Source organism: Oryctolagus cuniculus, chromosome 20 (genome assembly GCF_964237555.1).
Source record: "Oryctolagus cuniculus chromosome 20, mOryCun1.1, whole genome shotgun sequence".
Lineage (NCBI taxonomy): Eukaryota > Metazoa > Chordata > Mammalia > Lagomorpha > Leporidae > Oryctolagus > Oryctolagus cuniculus.
In genome coordinates, this window is record NC_091451.1 from 22,160,760 (window position 1) to 22,178,113 (window position 17,354).

Below are 17,354 nucleotides of genomic sequence, written 5' to 3' on the forward strand. Positions count from 1 at the left end.
GTGTCCCACATGTGTGGAAGGGACCCACGGGCTGAGCCAGCAACGGCTGCCTCCAGAGTGGGCATCAGCAGCAAGCTGGAATTGGAAGTGGAGCTGGGACGTGGACCAGCTCTCTGATAAGGTTACCTGCTGCACTATGTGCCCGCTCCAGTTTCCTTAGCTTTGAAATGGAAATAGCTATACTTTTCTTACTGGACTAGTGGGCATCAAAATGAAAGGAAACGTGTAAATATTCCACAGAATAGTAGCGAAGATTATTTTTGTCTTATAATTCCCACCCTACTCTGTCCTTAGGATAGTTTCAATTTTAAAAACTTGGTGTTGGCTTCCAGAGTGGTTGTCTAAGGAGATGTACTACAGAGAAAAAGAGAGAGACCTTTCTGCCCAGTACAGAGTGGAAATGTGGTAGGCTGAGCTCATTGTAATTCATTTTATCTGTTCACAGCATAGTGATCTGCATATCAGAGTTCTGTGCCCAGCTGGCTGTGCCACTTGACAAGGAGTTTCAAAGAGCAAGAAGAAGACTCAATTCATGCTATTAATTTTGACCTTTGGAGCCATAATAAACAGCCTCAGGTTTTACCCCAGGGCTCGGGGAAGAACCTTTTATTAGTGCTCTATCTGTCGGGAATGCTATGAAGTACAGCAGCCCCTGCTCACCCCCTTAGTGCCTGGGTTTCAGCCCTGTGTGGGGAGACGGTGCTGCTGGACTGCTGTCCGCAGGGTGCCGGGGCCTGGGGGAGCCGCGCGCGCTGTGCCGCACAGCCCTGGAGTCCTTTGCGCTCTGCTGGAGGGTCTTGTGTGCCCACTGTGGGCATCTGCCGGCCGAAGTGGAGTGATGACAGCCTTCTCTCTCTGGTTTTCCGTTGTCAAATGCCCATCTTTCCAACAGATGGGCAACGCTCTGCTCCTGTGGCTGGCCAGAGCAGCTCCACGATAGCCCGCGTCGACCTGGCCCAGGGCCCTGGGACTGAGGCACAGGCTGCTGGGGTTAGAGATGAGCGAAAACCACTGGCGGCCCTGCCAGGCGCTCTTGCTGTTAGACGAGCCTGCTGTTTCCTGCGATCATTTTGAATTTGCGCTCCCTTGTGGCTCGCGGTGTCCTAGGCCTGCATCTTTCCCCAGGTGCAAGTCTGTGAGAGTGTTTCCCCTACTGGTGTTTAAGAATGTCAGTTGACCCCTGGAGAGGGCTCTCTGCCTCCCTGGATGGCCTCCGTCCCCCCGTTTTACCCAGCACTTGACTACTTCTCTGATGACAGCTCAGCATCTTGGGTTATTCGTTCTTTACTTACAAAGCCGCCCTCCTCCTATGTGTGAGCTGGGCACAGGGGCTTGGCTCACTCACTCGTGTCCATGCCAGCCGCGTCCAGCATGGTGTTCTCCACAGGCCAGGCCTCCCTCTGTTTCTGTCAGGAATCACTGAGGTGAACAGGTTAGTAGTTAAGGAGAGGGCCTGGGATGGACGGTATGTATGACCTCTGGTTCTTAGGAGCATTCTTTTCTTCCCCCCATGTTACTTATTTGTCTGTACTTAAGGAAAAGTACAGCAAATCCATTTTTGCACATTAACTTTTATTTCTATTTCATGCAAAAAAATGAACTTCTCAATGGCTTTTAAAAATCAGAGTTTTGAAGGTGAACTCTTCCTTAAATGAGCTTGCCACCGGCAGAGGGAGGCCCTCTTCCCTCCTTACCACTGACTGTAAACATCTTTGTTCTAAATCCAAAGCACTCACTTGAGCTATTTTTTTTTTATGCCAACGTATTCATTCTATTAAACATGCATGTATTTCTCAAAGTAATTTTTTTCCCCTAAAAGTACATTCCTGCCCCAGGGACATAGTGATCTGCCCAGTTTCCTAAGTAACACTCGGCAGCAGCAGCTCACCTGATCTCTCCGTTTCCTGCAGTAAAGCATAAAGTAGACATGGTGTGTTTATGCCTGGATATACAGAATACGCTTTCAATTAATTGCTAATCCTTAGCATTCACCTTCACGCCCATGGTAAGAATCTAGTGACTTTTTCTCGAGTAAGAATTGTTTTAAAAGCATTATTTGTTGCTTTTCATGCTCATGCCCACTTCCGCTCCTGCACCCCTAATGCATTCTTTTTGGCAAGTGCCCCCTGGGGGGGGAGGACATGACCCCGTGAGGGGAGGGGCTGACCCAGCACTGGTGCTGCGAGAGAAGCACGTGTCCCGAGTGCCCACTGGCTCCGAGCTCCAGCCAGACACCGAGCGCCTGTCTGTTCCCTAGGTCGATTGCTTGTCTCCTGGAGAACAGTGTTCTTATCACAATTTACATTCCACCTTCCCCATCCTGCTCTTTAGGTGAAATATTTACGTCTCTGTTATGGACCAGATTGGCTCTGAGAATTTGGTGGATTTTTTTTATTTGTACATTTGAGAAGTAGAGAAGGAGACAGAGACAGAGAGACTCCCCGTCTGCTGATCACTCCTCAAATGCCAGCAGCTGGGCCCAGCTGAAACTACGGGCTGGAAACTCAGTCCAGGTCTCTGAGGGTGGCAGCCACCTGAGTACTTGAACCATCTCCTGCACGAAGCTGAAACCAGGAGCTGGGATGGAATCGGTGCACGTGACAGGCACATTTAGACTGACCTGCAGGAGTGAACCTGCCTTGTTCCTGCTGCCTCAGTAGTTCTGTTGTCTATACTCTGCAACCTAAAGCATTGTACAGTTGTAAATGGTACAAGATCCATCCAGGCAGAGAGTGTCTTATCCTTGTACCCTTAGGGTCCTAATGCAGTTCTCTCTCTCTCTCTTTTTTTTTTTTTTTGGTATGATTTATTTATTTATTTATTTGAAGGTCAGAATTGCAGAGAGAGAGAGAGAAGAAGGAGAGGCAGAATCAGAGAGAGAGAGAGAGAGAGAGAGATATCTTCCATCTGCAGGTTCACTCCCCAGTAGGCTGCGATCTCTCAGGCTGGGCCAGGCTGAAGCCAGGAGCCAGGAGTTTCATCCAGGTCCCCCTAGTGCAGGGGCTCGAGGACTTGGGCCATCCTCCATTACTTTCCCAGGCACGTTAAGCAGGGAGCCGGATCAGAAGTGGAGCAGCTGGAACTCGAAACGGCACCCATATGGGATATCGGTGTTGCAGGTGCTGGCTTACACCACAACGCCAGCCTCCCAGTGCAATTCTTGCACTGACTACATGTTCAGTGAACTTAGTAAGTCATGAAAGAAGCACAGAAAAACCTGATGAACAGAAAGAAATAGTCCACGCACGCAGTGGGTTAAGCTGCCACCTGTGATGCCGGCATCCCATACTGGAGTTCTGTTTGGAGTCCCAGCCACTCTGCCTCCAGTCCAGCTCCCTGCGCATGCACCTGGAAAAGCAACGGATGATGACTCAAGTACTTGGGCCCCTGCCATCTACATGGGAGACCTAGATGGAGTTCTGGGCTCCTAGCTTTGGCCTGGTCCAGCCCCACACTTTATGGAAACATTTGGGGAGTGAACCAGTGGGTGGAAAATCTCTCCCTCTCTGTGTGTCTGTCATTCTGCTTTTCAAATAAATAAAATAAATCTTAAAAAAAATCCATGTAGAATTACATTCCTTTACATGACAGCAAAGTGAATTATTGACTTAATATGCTTTGTTGCTTGGTTTCTTTAGAAAACCTTTTCTTTCCTAAGTTATAACCATTTGAAGGATTTAGAATGTTTGAGGCAGCAGGAAGTGGGAGTGGGGTAGTAGATCATTGACTGCAAAGGGAGTAACAGGCCAGAGGCTTGAGAGTTGGGGGCCATTTTATGGGGGGACAGTTAACCCTGAAGCACTGCACAATACTCAGAAAGAATGGGATAACCCTATCCTAGAGGGACAGCTGGGCCACTGAGGCCACCTCGCCCCTAAGGGCGCTGCAGAAAACGGTATACACAACAACCTCTAGGCAGAATAATAAATAAACAGTACTTTCATTTTATAAAATAAGCATTTAAAAACACTGTATTTCTGGGGCCGGCGCTGTGGTGCAGCAAATTAACGCCCTGGCCTGAAGCGCCGGCATCCCATATGGGCGCCGGTTCGAGACTCAGCTGCTCCACTTCAAATCCAGCTCTCTGCTATGGCCTGGGAAAGCAGTAGAAGATGGCCCAAGTCCTTGGGCCTCTGCTCCCATGTGGGAGACCTGGAAGAAGCTCCTGGCTCCTGGCTTCAGATCAGTGCAGCTCTGGCCATTGCAGCCAACTGGGTAGTGAACCATTGGATGGAAGACCTCTCTCTCTCTCTCTGACTCTCTGTCTGTGTAACTCTGACTTTCAAATAAATAAATAAATCTTTAAAACAAAATAGAAAGCAAAAATTGTGTATACTTAAAAAAAAAACCACTGTATTTCCAATGAGATGGTTAAAAACATAAACACATTGGTACATAAATGGTTTCAGCTTTTACATCAAAATGTCATTCTTTGAAAATGTGAGATGAGAGTTACTAATTCTGAGTGGACATTTGGCTTAGCGGCTAGGATGCCAGTTCAGGCTCCCACACTGGAGTGCTTGGATTTGGTTCTCTGGCTCTGGCTGCTGATGCAAGCCTCCTGGGAGGCAGTGTGACGCTTCACGTGTGGGTTCTGAGAGACCTGTGCTGAGTGCCCAGTGAGTGATGTCTGCTTCAGCTGTCGCTGGCATTTGGGGAGTAAAATAGTGGATGGGAGTGTTTCTCTCTCTCTCTCTCTCTGTTTCTTCCTCTGTCTGCCACTCAAATAAATAAATATTTAAAAAGTTAGTGACTTGCTCCATAAAAGCGTTGATTACGTGGGCCCTTAGCCATGTTGCTGACATGCGGAGCTGTGCAAATGATGGATGAGTTGTAAATGAAAGGCAGTCATTATTTAATTCAGCCCAAGTGGATACTCTGAGAATTAATATCTTAATACCCTTTTGAGTACTTTCCTTATGCATCTCATTTTGCATCTGTGTCATAAAACTCCACATATTATAAATATTGATCTTGAAGAAGCAATGCTTTTTAATTAAGCTTTCTGTTGAAGGATAATACACCTACAGAGAAGTGTACCCGGAAACAGACACTTTAGGCATTGTCACGGAGTCACAGCCACGCCACCAGCATCTGGATCCCGAAAATGACCATCCCCAGGAGGCCCCTGTGCCTCCGCCAGTCACTGTCCCTCCTCCCCACAGCCCCTCTGCCAAGCCCGCCACCCTCCCAACAGCCGGAGCATCGTTCAGTCTAAGCAGGGTTTTTCCCGCTTCTTCCAAGGCATTGGAGCCTCCTATCTCGGGCGTCAGGCAGAGGAGAAGGTGTGGTGGACCCACCACCCTCCTCGCTTGGGCTCGCTGCTCCGTCTGAAGCACTGAGGGCAGCGTGATTGAGTCGGGCGGGGAGCAGTTTGAGTCCCATGTGGCTCAGCCCTCGCTGGCGGGGAAGGTGGCGCCTGGGTCCCGGACGTCCCTGTCGCTGCTCTTGGCACCCAGGAAGGCCGTCTTGCAGCGGCTCCTTGCCTCTGCCTCTGTCTTGGCTTCTGGGGTTCCCCTCCGCTCATCCCCAGCTCTGGCTGCCTCGGCCCTGCTGGCTTCTCTGTGCGTTTATTCTGGAGTCAGCAGACTCGTGCAGACCTGGTCGCCGAGCGATGCGAGGTGTGGGAAGGGCACCGTTTGCCCTCCTGACACCTGACACATCTGTGAAGATGGACTGTTGAGACTTCCGGAGTCAGCTATCCCAAGGTGTATTTAACTGAAAGCGAACTCTCTCTCCACACAGGAGGGTGGTCAGTCAGGAATCTGGATGGCTCCCCAGCCGCTGGCTTTGTGCTGTGAATGTCAGCCCTCAGCATTCTTCACATTCTAAAGAATTTCTGAGGGTTTAAGTGACATTTTTGTGTTTCCCTGTTTCTAAGTGGAAATGATTCTTAGGCCTTTGCTATTGAGAGAAACGACAGAGTGAGAGAGTGCACGGGTGTGTGCCAGAGTTGACACCGTGAACTGGTTAGGCTGGGGGCCCTGTGCCTACGGACGTTTGTCGGTCAGCAGTTGTCTCGTGGTACGAGCCCTTGTGCACCAGGGCGCCTGGGTTTGTCTGAAGTTCCAGGTTGAAGACTGTTAAGCTAGCAGACTTGGCACATCCAGGACTGCCAATTAGGAAGTCATCTGGGATAATTGTACCAGATTTTTACTTGTTGTATACTTTGGCTGTTTCTTAAACTGGGGTAAAAGAGACATAATACAAGCTTTGCCATTTTTAACTACTTGTAAGGGCTTTTGGTTTAGTGGTTATGTGGCTACTTGGGATGCCTGCACACCCTATCAGAGTGCCCGGGGTTCAGTCCCAGCTCTGCTCTCTGTTCCAGCTTCCTGCTGATGTGCACCCTGGGAGGTCCCAGGTAATGACTCAAGTGGCTGGTCCATCCACGTGGGAGACCTGGATGGGGTCCTGGCTCCTGGCTCCAGCCTGACCATCTCCAGCCGTTGAGGGCATTGGGGAATGAACCAGTGGGTGGGAAGTCTGTCTGCCTTTCAAATAAAATAAATAATTAAAATTTTAAGATCCTACTTTTACGCATTCAGTTGACCATTTGATTTCTAAAACATTTATTCACATCCATTTGCTATTCTAGTCAAGAGATGTTTAATGAGGATCAGCAGTGTGCCTTGTGCTGAGGGTGACAGATCACTGGAAAATTCTGAAAGAAGAATAAATATGGTTCCTGTGCTCGGGAGATAAAGCCTCATTAGGGAAACAAGATCTGTGTGCACCAGTTAAATAGTAGTGGTAGACGGGGCTCAAAAGCTGGCCCTTAATCGGGGTGAGATCTGTCTAGTTTGTGAGGAAAGAGGAAGTGGGGATGTTGCCAAACAACACCCCAAACTGGTTGGAGGCGTTGCTATAGAACCCCCAAACCAGGTGCACATGCCTGAGGTACAGAAAGCCAATCCCTGACATCGGGGTGGAGGAAGGGAGGAGGTGTTTACTGCAAAGTGCAGAGCAAGGAGCTGGCCAGCTATCGCGTAATTCCCAGGTCCCCGAGGTGCTGCGGAAGTGGAGGTTTTTGTAGAGTGAAATTAGGGCTACAGGTGCGTGATCAGCTTGTATCCAAGTTCCTGGTTGGTCAGTGGAACTCGTAACCTTCCTTTGATTGGTCAGTGATGCTGTGCTCTTTATGACAGCCAGGGGGGCTCCAGTTGGTCTGGGGACTACATGAAGGTGGCAGTTACAGTCTGCCCGGACCTGGAATGCCCCTACACAAACCACCTCGGGACAACACTGGCCATCAAGGTTCTCAGCTATTGCAGAAGCAAATGACTCCTTGAGTCCAGCGATTAGAACCCTGAAGGCCAGCTAGATCACTGCCTAGCTCCCTTTGATAAAGGCAAGCAAGGACGCGCTGGGCTAAGGGGACACAGGCGGCTGGGACCGGGAGCTAAAGCAGCACACAGCCATTTCAGTGTTCAGTCCATCATCTTTCAGTCTTCTGCATTTCTAGCTTTGAAGCACTGAGTATTTTGTTTTCTAAGTAAACTGAATACTCAGATAAGAGAACACATTATTAGCACATCGTTAATATTTTTAAGTTAAAATTTAAAAATTTTAAAAGTCACAAAAACCGGCCGGCACCGCAGCTCACTGGGCTAATCCTCCGCCTGCGGCGCCAGCACACCGGGTTCTAGCCCCGGTTGGGGCGCCAGATTCTGTCCCGGTTGCCCCTCTTCCAGGCCAGCTCTCTGCTGTGGCCAGGGAGTGCAGTGGAGGATGGCCCAAGTGCTTGGGCCCTGCACCCCATGGGAGACCAGGAGAAGCACCTGGCTCCTGGCTTCGGATCAGCGTGGTGCGTCGGCCACAACGGCCATTGGAGGGTTGAACCAAAGGAAGACCTTTCTCTCTCTCTCTCTCTCACTGTCCACTCTGCCTGTCAAAGGAAAAAAAAAGTCACAAAAACCAAACTTCAATTAGCCTGTGATGCAGACAGAAGTAACAATCCAGATTGATGTTGGTAGAAGGGTTAAACTTCCTGTGAGATTCTATGAAAAACAAGTTCTGTGCAAACATCTGTGTTCATGCAACATTCAACTTTTCATTATATTACCACTTGGGTGAGTTAAGAAAATGGAAGTTACAGTTTGTATGAAAAATAACTACAAAAATTGGTACGTAATGAAACACATTTTTATTGAAATTAATCCTGAATGCTACTTCTCTGTGGTGGATAAAGAATGAGTTCTGATTAGTTCTGCATAACATTGTGCCGATGCTTACGGGCCAAGATGGCGCCTGTTTGTTAGCGTCCCTCTGTGATGGGTCATGATGTGACCTGGGCCGAAGGCGAGGTCTTACGAGAAGTCACAGAGCTGAAACCACGTTTTCTCTTCTGTGTCTACAGACAGGCCAGTGTGCACTGGGCACCGCCGTGCTCCCGCGACATCAAGAGGAAGCGGAAGCCCACGGCCGCGGCGCCTCCGTCCAGCCCCGCTGCAGGTGACTGTGGGCCCCTCCCCTCGCTGGGCACCGCCCGGTGACAGTGTGCCTTTCTCCTAGTCTGTGGGGTAAGGCAGGGTGTTTGGTTCCCAGTTCACGTGGGAAAACTGAGGCTCTGAGCAGTCAGTCGCCCAGTTCTCTGTGATGCTCACGTCTGTGCTTTTCCACCCAGAACTGGAAACTCTCCTCTGGCTCTCAGCAGCCGCGGCCTGTCGTCTGGGCTGACGGGCTGGCAGACATGAGAATCCACCCACCTGGGCTGGCACAAGGAATCACCTGGGTTGATTTACTCCTTTCCTGGAGCACACAGTGCGTTTCCTCCATTTTTCTGTAGAGTGCTGATATTTGCTGGTTGTGACATTTCTAACCAGAAAGTTTTCATGTTTAAACATCTTAGTTTTCAGCGCAAAAGCTATACTATTTGGTAGAAGCCAAAGTAGTCATTGGGGACAGGCATTTGGGCATGGCGGTTAGGCTGCCCCCAGGGACACCAGTGTCCTGTATCAGAGTGCCTGGGTTCAAGTCCTAGCTCCTCCCCTTCCAATCCATCTCCTTGCTAATGTATACCTTAGAGGCAGCAGGTCATGGCTCAAGGACTTGGGTCCCAGTCACTCATGTGAGAGACCTGGAGTTCTAGGCACCTGGCTTTGGCCTGATCCAGCCCTGGCTGTTGGGGGCATTTAGGGAGTGACTCAGCGGGTAGAAGATGGGTTTCTGTCTTTCTCTGGCTTTCTCTCTCTGTCTCTCTCTCTCTCTTCCTTTCAAATAAAATGAAGACAAATCAATACATTTATTAAAAAAAAAAAAAGTGGTAGTCACCTTTGGCAGAGGTGGTGACCCCGAGAAGGCACAAGGACACTGGGGGCGGTGGGAGAGCTGTGTGAGGTGGACGAGGTGGGGTCACCTGGCTGGTTACAGATGCGAAGATTCTGGAGCTGCACCCCTGAGCTTTCTGTACTCGACGGCATCTGTGTTGTCCTTGAATGACAAAAAGGGATAGTTCCACATCCATGCCAGTGAGAATATTGGATGTTGCGGATTTGCTAGATTATTTTTTTCCCTCAGAAAATACTGTGAATTATGGAGATCGGAGCAGTTGAGGAGAAGAGTGAAGCACCCCTCCCTGCCTTTCTTCTTTCCCCGCACTCGGGAGCGGAGCCCTCTGAGCCTGTCTTCAGGGTGCGCCTGGTGGTTCATACTGCCCGGCCTCAGCACAGCTCCAAGGAGTTTGTCTCTTTTTCTTTTCTTTTCTTTTTTAAGTCCTTTTTGTGGGGCCAGGTCCCTAGCTATACACTCACACGTATTATCTCATTTAATCTTTGAGACAGCTTTATAACACAGATGCCGTGTCTCTTCCCGATTTATACCTAAGAAAACTGAGTCTTACGTCACTCCCCCAAGGTCGCACGGGGGTAAATTGCAGCGTCAAGATCAGCCCAGTTTCCCCGTCACCGCAGGCCCTGCCTCTGTTGTGCACAGTGGGACAGATTCCAAACCGCGAGCCCGCGCGGACTCACAGCCTCTTCCTGTCTGTGGCAATCAAAACCAGAAAGCAAACCCGCCTCCCTTCTGTCCACGTGTCCCCTCCGTAATATCTGGCTTCTATTTTGAGCCGTCTAGCCTTTGTATGAGGAGAACCCCTGGGAAGGGTGTAAAACCCTGCCCCGTCCAGATTCGAGGCGGGAATGCCCGCGAAGGCACTGGACGAGACCTGGGCCTTGGGCCGCCCCCGCCGCGCCCGGCTTCCCTTCTCACTTGTTGACCGAGCCCTGCCTCACCGAGCAGCTTGCGTTTCCCTGCCCACACCCCGCGTGCCCCGTGGAGGTGAAGGACGTAGCCCGAGCCCGCGCCATCAGTCAGTAGAACAAATGGGCTTGCTCTGCCTACCATCGGGCCATCTCGGATTCCACCTCTTTTATAGAAATGAGTGATGAAGAGAGGCACGTCCCGCTCTGCCGCCGTATTAATACGCATCAGGGGCCAGCGCCTGGCACTAAATCACGCTCCCGCGTACATCCGTTATCGACTCCTCACCGGCGTGATGAACACGACTGCAGATAGCGGCTTCCTTGTGTCATTCTTTATAGGATTTTCCTAAAAGAATAAATAGCTCAGATCTCTGCCAACACTCTCCCCTGTCACGGTGATGAATTCAGCTTCTTCCTTAAGCATGCGGCCACAAATCTTCTCCCTTCCCCTCCCCCACGGGCGGGAAGTTGTGAGTTGAAATTGACTGAATTTAAAGATATTAATAAGGCTCCAGAGAGGAAGAGCAGGGAGGAAGGGCACACCCCCTCTGCTTTCTGGACTATTGGTAACAAAAAGCCTGAGGAAAAGGGTGTCAGGTGGACCCTCCCGCTGGGGAGGGCGTCTCGTCTTTCTCCGCGTGCGCGTGGGCCTCGGCCTCGTGCTGCAGGGACTGACGGGTGTGTACTGCGCAGAGCCACTCCCTGCACCTGAGTGAGTCCGTGCACAAGCCTGCTCCTAGGGCTGATGCACCTGAGCAGGGATTTCCCACCTCATGCTGAAGTGAGCCACCTGTACCTGCTTCCGGGAATGTCCTTGGCAGGGGGCGGGAGAGGGAGGCCCCCCCCTTTTAAAATTTGAGAAAACATAGCTGTAACAAACATCGGGAACTCAGAGGAAAACCAGACCTCATTTCCTTGAAGTGACCTCCTTCAGCAGGGGGTGCACCACAGCTGTTAGCATGCCGGTTGCAGTCCTTGCACAAGTGAATTCGGGGCTTTTGGGAGAGAGGAGTGGGGGTAACCAGAGACTCTGTTCCGAGTCTGCGCCGGTTCGGCTGCTCCACGAGCCTCTCCTGACCTGCCCCTGTGGGATGGGGTGTGTGGCTTTAGAGCATCACCCGGAAGGGAGCCTCACAGGTGATCCGCTAATGCGTTGCGTCAGATTCCGAGTCCCACGCCAGCGATGCGAGAGATGCATGCCCAGGGCAGGGATTTCTACTGGATTTGCTGACTGCTCGACCCCCAGCATCTAAGAGAACGCCTAGCACATAGAAACAGCGCAGTAGATGCCTGTTGTGTGGACGAATTAAGAGCCTTGAAGTGAAACAGTTACTCTGCTGTGGTTGGATTCTATGGTTCTGTTCTAGGACTCTTATCTCATGAGGGTTCTTTTTTTTTTTTAATTTTATTTTTTAAACTGCAGAAGCAATTTTTTTTTAAGATTTATTTATTTGAAAGTCAGAGTTATACAGAGAGAGAAGAGGCAGAGAGAGAGAGAGTTCTTCCATCCGATGGTCCACTCCCCAAATGGTCGCAACAACCGGAGCTGGCTGATCCGAAGCCAGGAGCCAGGAGCTTCTTCCTGGTCTCCCATGCGGATGCAGGGGCCAAGCACTTGGTCCATTCTCCACTGCCTTCCCAGGCCACAGCAGAGAGCCAGATTGGAAGAGGAGCACCCGGGACTAGAACCGGCACCCATATGGGGTGCCGGTGCCGCAGGCGGAGGATTAACCTGCTGCGCCACAGGCCGGACCCCCCACCAGTCATCTTAAAAAGATTATCTTTTAAGTCTTTCTACTCTCCTCAGAGGAGACAGCCATGCCGATTCTTGTTTGTTACTTTTCATTCTTTTCTTTTTCAAGTAGTTTTAACAGACATACGAGGGTACTTCTAGAAGTCAGTGGGAAATAGAATTAGAAGATAAGCTTATTTTTGGTGCAAAATTATTTTTTTAAATCATGCATACCAGTGAGTCAGTGCACAAGCCTGCTTCTAGGGCTGATGCACCTGAACAGGTCTGCATATTAGGAAAGAATTGTGCACGGATTTCAAAAAGCTTTTTATACCAAAATAAACCATCTTTTAACTCTTTTCCCACAAATGTGTAGAAGCATCCTTGTACGTGCTATAGATGAGCTTTCAAGGTGTTTTACGTTAGCCTGCAGTAAGAAATAAGCATCTGAGGGGATGTGTGGGTACACATGCACACCTGCAGTAAGCCCTGGGTGTGCTCTGATAATTGTCGCTCTTATTTCACTGAGGGGGGGTGGGGGGGGCTGCTCCTGGCCCACTACACCGCCTGTGGCCAGCAGTTTGAAAATGACTGCTGTGGGTTACACCCCTGGAGGGAAGGTGCTGGGTGACAGGATAGGATGAACCTCGGCTGTGCAAGATCTTGCCGGATGTTAGTGCGTCTGTGTTGTGTTTGTCCCCAGCAGGGAGCTCGGTGCTGACAGGCTTGTGCCAAAGGTCTGCAGGGTAGCCCTGTGCGAGCAAGAACTGCCGTGCAGCAGAGGTGTGGGCGTGACCTTGGTGGGGAACCCTGGCTGATTGTGTCACTGCCCTGTCAGTTTCCCTGTACCGCATTTCCTGGTGGCACTGACACACTAGAGGCATGGGGTGCGTCAGGAAGAATACGGGGCTTGGGGCCCAGGGTCTGAGTTTGGATCTTAGCACATAACGAGTCCTGTTGTGTCCCTGGACGATTTGTCCCACCCGTTCATCTCATCATTTCTTAATCCGAGAAATGGAGCTGACAATATCGCTGCACAGGTCCATGTAAGAAAGAAGACTGCGTTGTAGCACTGAAGCAGTGGGTGCTTAGGACGTGGTGTTCCCAACAGGACGCATCCCTTGTACCAAGTTCACCCAGCTGTCCCATTAAACCCATTTTCTCAGATGGAGAAGTCGCTATCTCACTTGAATCTCACCTTTATTTATTTATTTATTTAGTAAAGTAACAAGAGAACCCTGTGGCCACTTGGATTCATAGAACGCAGAATCCAAGGACTAAGGAAATGTTGCTTCTCCGTCTCATTCTCATTTCTCATCCTGACTTGTCTTGATTTTTTCCCTCCCTGTTGACCAGGTCACGTGGACGCCATGGAGCCAGCCACACCAGCACCACAAACCCAGAAGTCGCCCCCCTCAGAGTGGCTGGGCAGGAGCCTTGCCACAGAGAAGGCCACCGACTGCCCTCCGGCCACCTTTTTTAAAGCCCCGCAGGAGAAGAGCCCTGGACACAGCTAGAGAGCCCTGGGCTGGCCGCCCGGTGATGGCCGGCACTGGCCGGTGCCTCTGCATGCCGCGTTCCTCCTGCCCGGCGTCCCCAGTGCGCTCACCGCCCCGGCCGACCGCCAGCAGAGCGCTCTTCTAGAAACCATGTTGTGGATCTCGTTTTTTAATTAGCAGAGTACTGAGGCGGCAGTTCTTTAAAAAGAGAGAGAGAGAGAGAGAGCAGGTCATCTATGCTATACTTACCACGTTATTATTGCTAGTCCAATGTTTACCTGCAGCTCTGTTTACAGAACTGTTGCTTTTTTGTAGGTGTGTCTTTGTTCTTGGAAAACTAGTAACTGCTTTTGCATACGTTTTGTGTAGCGTTTTTAATATCCTTGAGGGAGTCCCAAGCCTGTAGCCATTTCTAAGCAGGAGCAGATTTGCATAGCGAGCTAAGGCCTGTGTGGAATTGCGTTTGCGGGAGATCCGGCTTTCCCTTGAGCCTGGTTTCTGTCCACTGAGTGCCAATCAGATAAACGCAGCAGGTTCTCGGTTTGGGACCTCAGAAGAGACACCAGCAGCACGGGGCTTTGGAACTTCCTCCACCGGCCCACGGATGGCCCGGGGGTCACCAGCGGCGTGTGGCACTGCTCATCTACAGCGCTCCTGTTCTACCGAGGGAGGGCCTTTCTGCCCAGATCCACAGAGGGGCGCAGCGAAGACGATGGGGCGGGTGTATGGTGTACGGCGAACTTGTAGCCAGCGGGTTATGTCTTACTTCACGCCCCTGTGCCAGCCTTTCTGTCCTGTTAGTATCATGGGTCAGCAGCCTGCAGCTGGAATTCATACTCAATTCTGGTCAGGGCTCCTCGGGCCGTGCTTTGGGAAGGAGAAATGTCTTGGTGACACGCCTGCACACTGGCCGTGTTTATGACTGCTCAGCTGCACGTAGAGCTACATGTACAGTCGGGCCTGAAGTTGGCTGCTCCGTTGTCAAGATGAGGAATAACTGACTGCCTGGAGCCGCAGGGGAAAAGCCACGCTTTCTAGAAAGTATTATCGAGAGCGTCGCTCGCGCAGGGGCCTGGCGGACAGAGGCTCTTTGTTTGCACGAACTGAGCGCTTTGACTCTGAAGTGCATGGAAGCCGTTTGCTCTCTGCGGGGGTCATGTCGCAGAGGGACCCCTCTCCTGGACCTGGTTGCCTGGTGGACAGTGCCTCCTGTCCCCAAGTGCGATTGTCACTCTCCCTGCACACTGTCTTGGTGGGCTGGCTCTTCTCTCGTGTTCCCTCTAGGAATTTTGGTTGGCGGTGAAGTAGGGAGGTGGGCGGGCCTGAGTCCAGTTGGGAAGCGGCCTCAAAGCCAAGTTCGCATAGCACTTTATGTAAGACTGAGGGTGTGGCGCTTGTCCACAGCGAGGAACACCATGGAGGAAGGGGCAGATGGAGACTGTGGGGTGAGGGGATGACTGCCACGGCTGGCCCAGCATCCCTGGGAGCCAGCCCTGGTGCTCAGGTGGTGGTGGGCGCACTTGCCCTGTGGCCCGCGCCCACGTCTGTTGAGTAGACACGAGCACTCCTGAGTTGTTTTCATCTGACCTGGGCAACGACTCCTGACACACTCGATTGGGTTGGTGGGTGAAATCTATGGATATTTCTATTTTTTGCCTTTGTGCCAAGCTCTGTGGCTCACACAGATTTCTCCTGTTAAGACTCCGCAGTTCCGGCGGCAAAGGTGTTCCAACATCTGTCCTCATGATTCTGTCCTTCCTACCTGGGATTAAAAATAATCTGTGTGTGCAGCCTTACTTATACTTTAACCAGCTCTAAGAAGTCATGCGATGTAGAGAGATGGAACCCATTACAGGACCGAGCGACTTGTGTAAAATCATACAGCGAAGCCAGGGCTGAAGCTTTTAGGCTTTCTCTGCCCTGGGTTTCATCTCGTTTCTCACTGATAGACCTGAGTCCATCCGAGAGCTCTATCTGTGAAGTTTACTGGGGATGTTTACCATCAAGTTCTTGGGGGTGCTACATTTTGAATACTTTGTACAGGGGTCGCACAAGATGGCAATACCTCCCCGTAACAAGTGGCAAGGAGACAGGTGCCTGAGCAAGCAGCCTTTAAGCTCACAGCGTTGTGCTCCCCGCTTTAAGGTTCCGTATGTGCAAGCTTAAGGAATTATTAACCAATTTATTCCACGTGTTTTCTGTGCTAACCAATTGGGAGAGGATAACAGTGAAATGTATGTATTTTGAATTTTAAAGTTTAAATTTTTTTTATATGGCACAGTATATAATCTCATGTATTAAGAAAAATCTGTTTACCTTTCAAGAAAAGAGCTTGTTTGAAAATCAGGCCTCGCGATCCGTGCCGGAGAAGCCGATAGCACGACGCATTTGGAGGCGGGTCCTCGGGCGCACGTGTGGCAGCTGCAGCAGCAGCAGCAGTGGCAGAGTCCCGCACTCCTGCACAGTTGGGGGGCCTGTTTCACGCCAGCTGGCCTGCACACTGCCTGTCTGAATCCAGTTCACCTTGGGTGTTTTCCACAAGGGGGCAAATGTCAGGACCTTCTCTGCTTGCACGAGGACCATTCATGAAAAGTTAGTTGGACTTTAGAGTTTAAGGGCATTTGAGATTCTGTGTTTCAGACGCGTTACTTTAAAGGAACAATCTCATTGTCATCAAAACTCTTGTGTTGCTTTTTGGTAAGTGCTGAGAAGGAAGTCGGTAGCTGTATACCTGGTACGGATTTGGAGCGGCAGAGTGTAATTTTTACTGAGGGGGGTGGGTGGGACATAGGCCACAGATTTAGCCCTGAATTCTTGAGAAATCAGTTGCAGTTGGAAATCCCGGATGACATTGCTTTGCTGCACGATGCAGTAGGCAACAGTCAAGGCCGTATGCTCAGCAAAACAACCGGAAGCTGAGCGCTGCGCCGTCTCTGAAGCTTCTGACAGTGTTTGCTAAGTGAGGCTCCAAGCCCAGCACAAGTAATGAGAGCGGTTAGGGATCCCAGGCTGACCGGGTAGAGCCTTGCAGTTGGGACTTACGGCCACTCCACGTCCATCCATACCACAGAATAGAGGGACAAGGTTGTCACCGAAGTCACAGAGCGCCGAGACGGAGATGGGGCTGGCGTGGCCATTGCCGATGTCTTGGGCTCTCCCCAGTGGAAGTCTGGTGATGGCACAGTTCCGGGTTTTTGCTTTATTTTGGGCTCGCTGCTGTGGTTCTGAGCCACATGCTTTTCTCCCCCCAGGGAGACGGCTGTGTAAAAATCTTGACATTGGAAACTATTCAGTGTCCTCTGTGTCTTGGGAACCCTACCTGAGCTGGGGTGAGAGCGGAGGACTTGCTCTGGCAGCTTGGGGGGTGGGAGGGGAGGTGGGAGAAGCAGTTTGTCTTGTCAACCCCTCCTGTGCAACACTTGAGCGCTGGTTTTAGTGGTCAGCGTTTCTTGTATCCCACTGTTGTCGCGGCATTCAGGACGGGTCCCTGCCCCATAGAAAACTGGTGCAGAACTGTGGGTGAGGGAAACGGGGAGTTGCACCAGCAAGCACTGTGCACACGGGCCATGGAGATGCTGTCTCATATGCTGAGATCACAAAAAGATGAACTCGGCACTGGCCTGGAAGTGGCAACGTGGGCGGGAAATGGAGAAGAGCGTGGATTGTAAGCTTGCTAAGCCCAGCAAGATCAGCTTAGAAGAAGAAATTTCCCCGCTGCTGCAAATAGACGTAGTAAGCACCCGGCACCATCGCTGGACGTGGGGAACGCAGAGGTTCAATACATCAGTGAAGAAGCGCCCCACCACGGAAGCAGTCTCAGCAAGGTGGGCGAGGGTGAGGGCTGGCGCTTAGGGCAGGCCCTGGACCGCCAGCAGCAGCCGGAGCACGCCTCCCCTCCACCAGACCTGGGCCACAGACCGC

The 17,354-nt window shown here is 51.0% G+C and overlaps 1 protein-coding gene across 6 annotated transcripts in view; it reads left to right on the top strand.

Annotated features, from left to right (window-relative positions):
• Nucleotides 1–15,229, top strand: part of GPATCH2L (G-patch domain containing 2 like) — a 54,542-nt gene extending 39,313 nt beyond the window's left edge. For 4 of the 6 annotated variants that reach the window (XM_002719634.5, XM_008272012.4, XM_008272010.4 and 1 more), the window contains 2 exons: nucleotides 8,360–8,454; nucleotides 13,291–15,229. In XM_002719634.5, coding sequence (XP_002719680.1) covers nucleotides 8,360–8,454; nucleotides 13,291–13,451 — 256 coding nt within the window. In that variant the 3' untranslated portion in view covers nucleotides 13,452–15,229. The remainder of the gene's footprint in view (nucleotides 1–8,359; nucleotides 8,455–13,290) is intronic. The other 2 variants (XM_017349462.3, XM_051826214.2) reach the window with 1 other exon arrangement.
• Nucleotides 15,230–17,354: the final 2,125 nt, after the last annotated feature.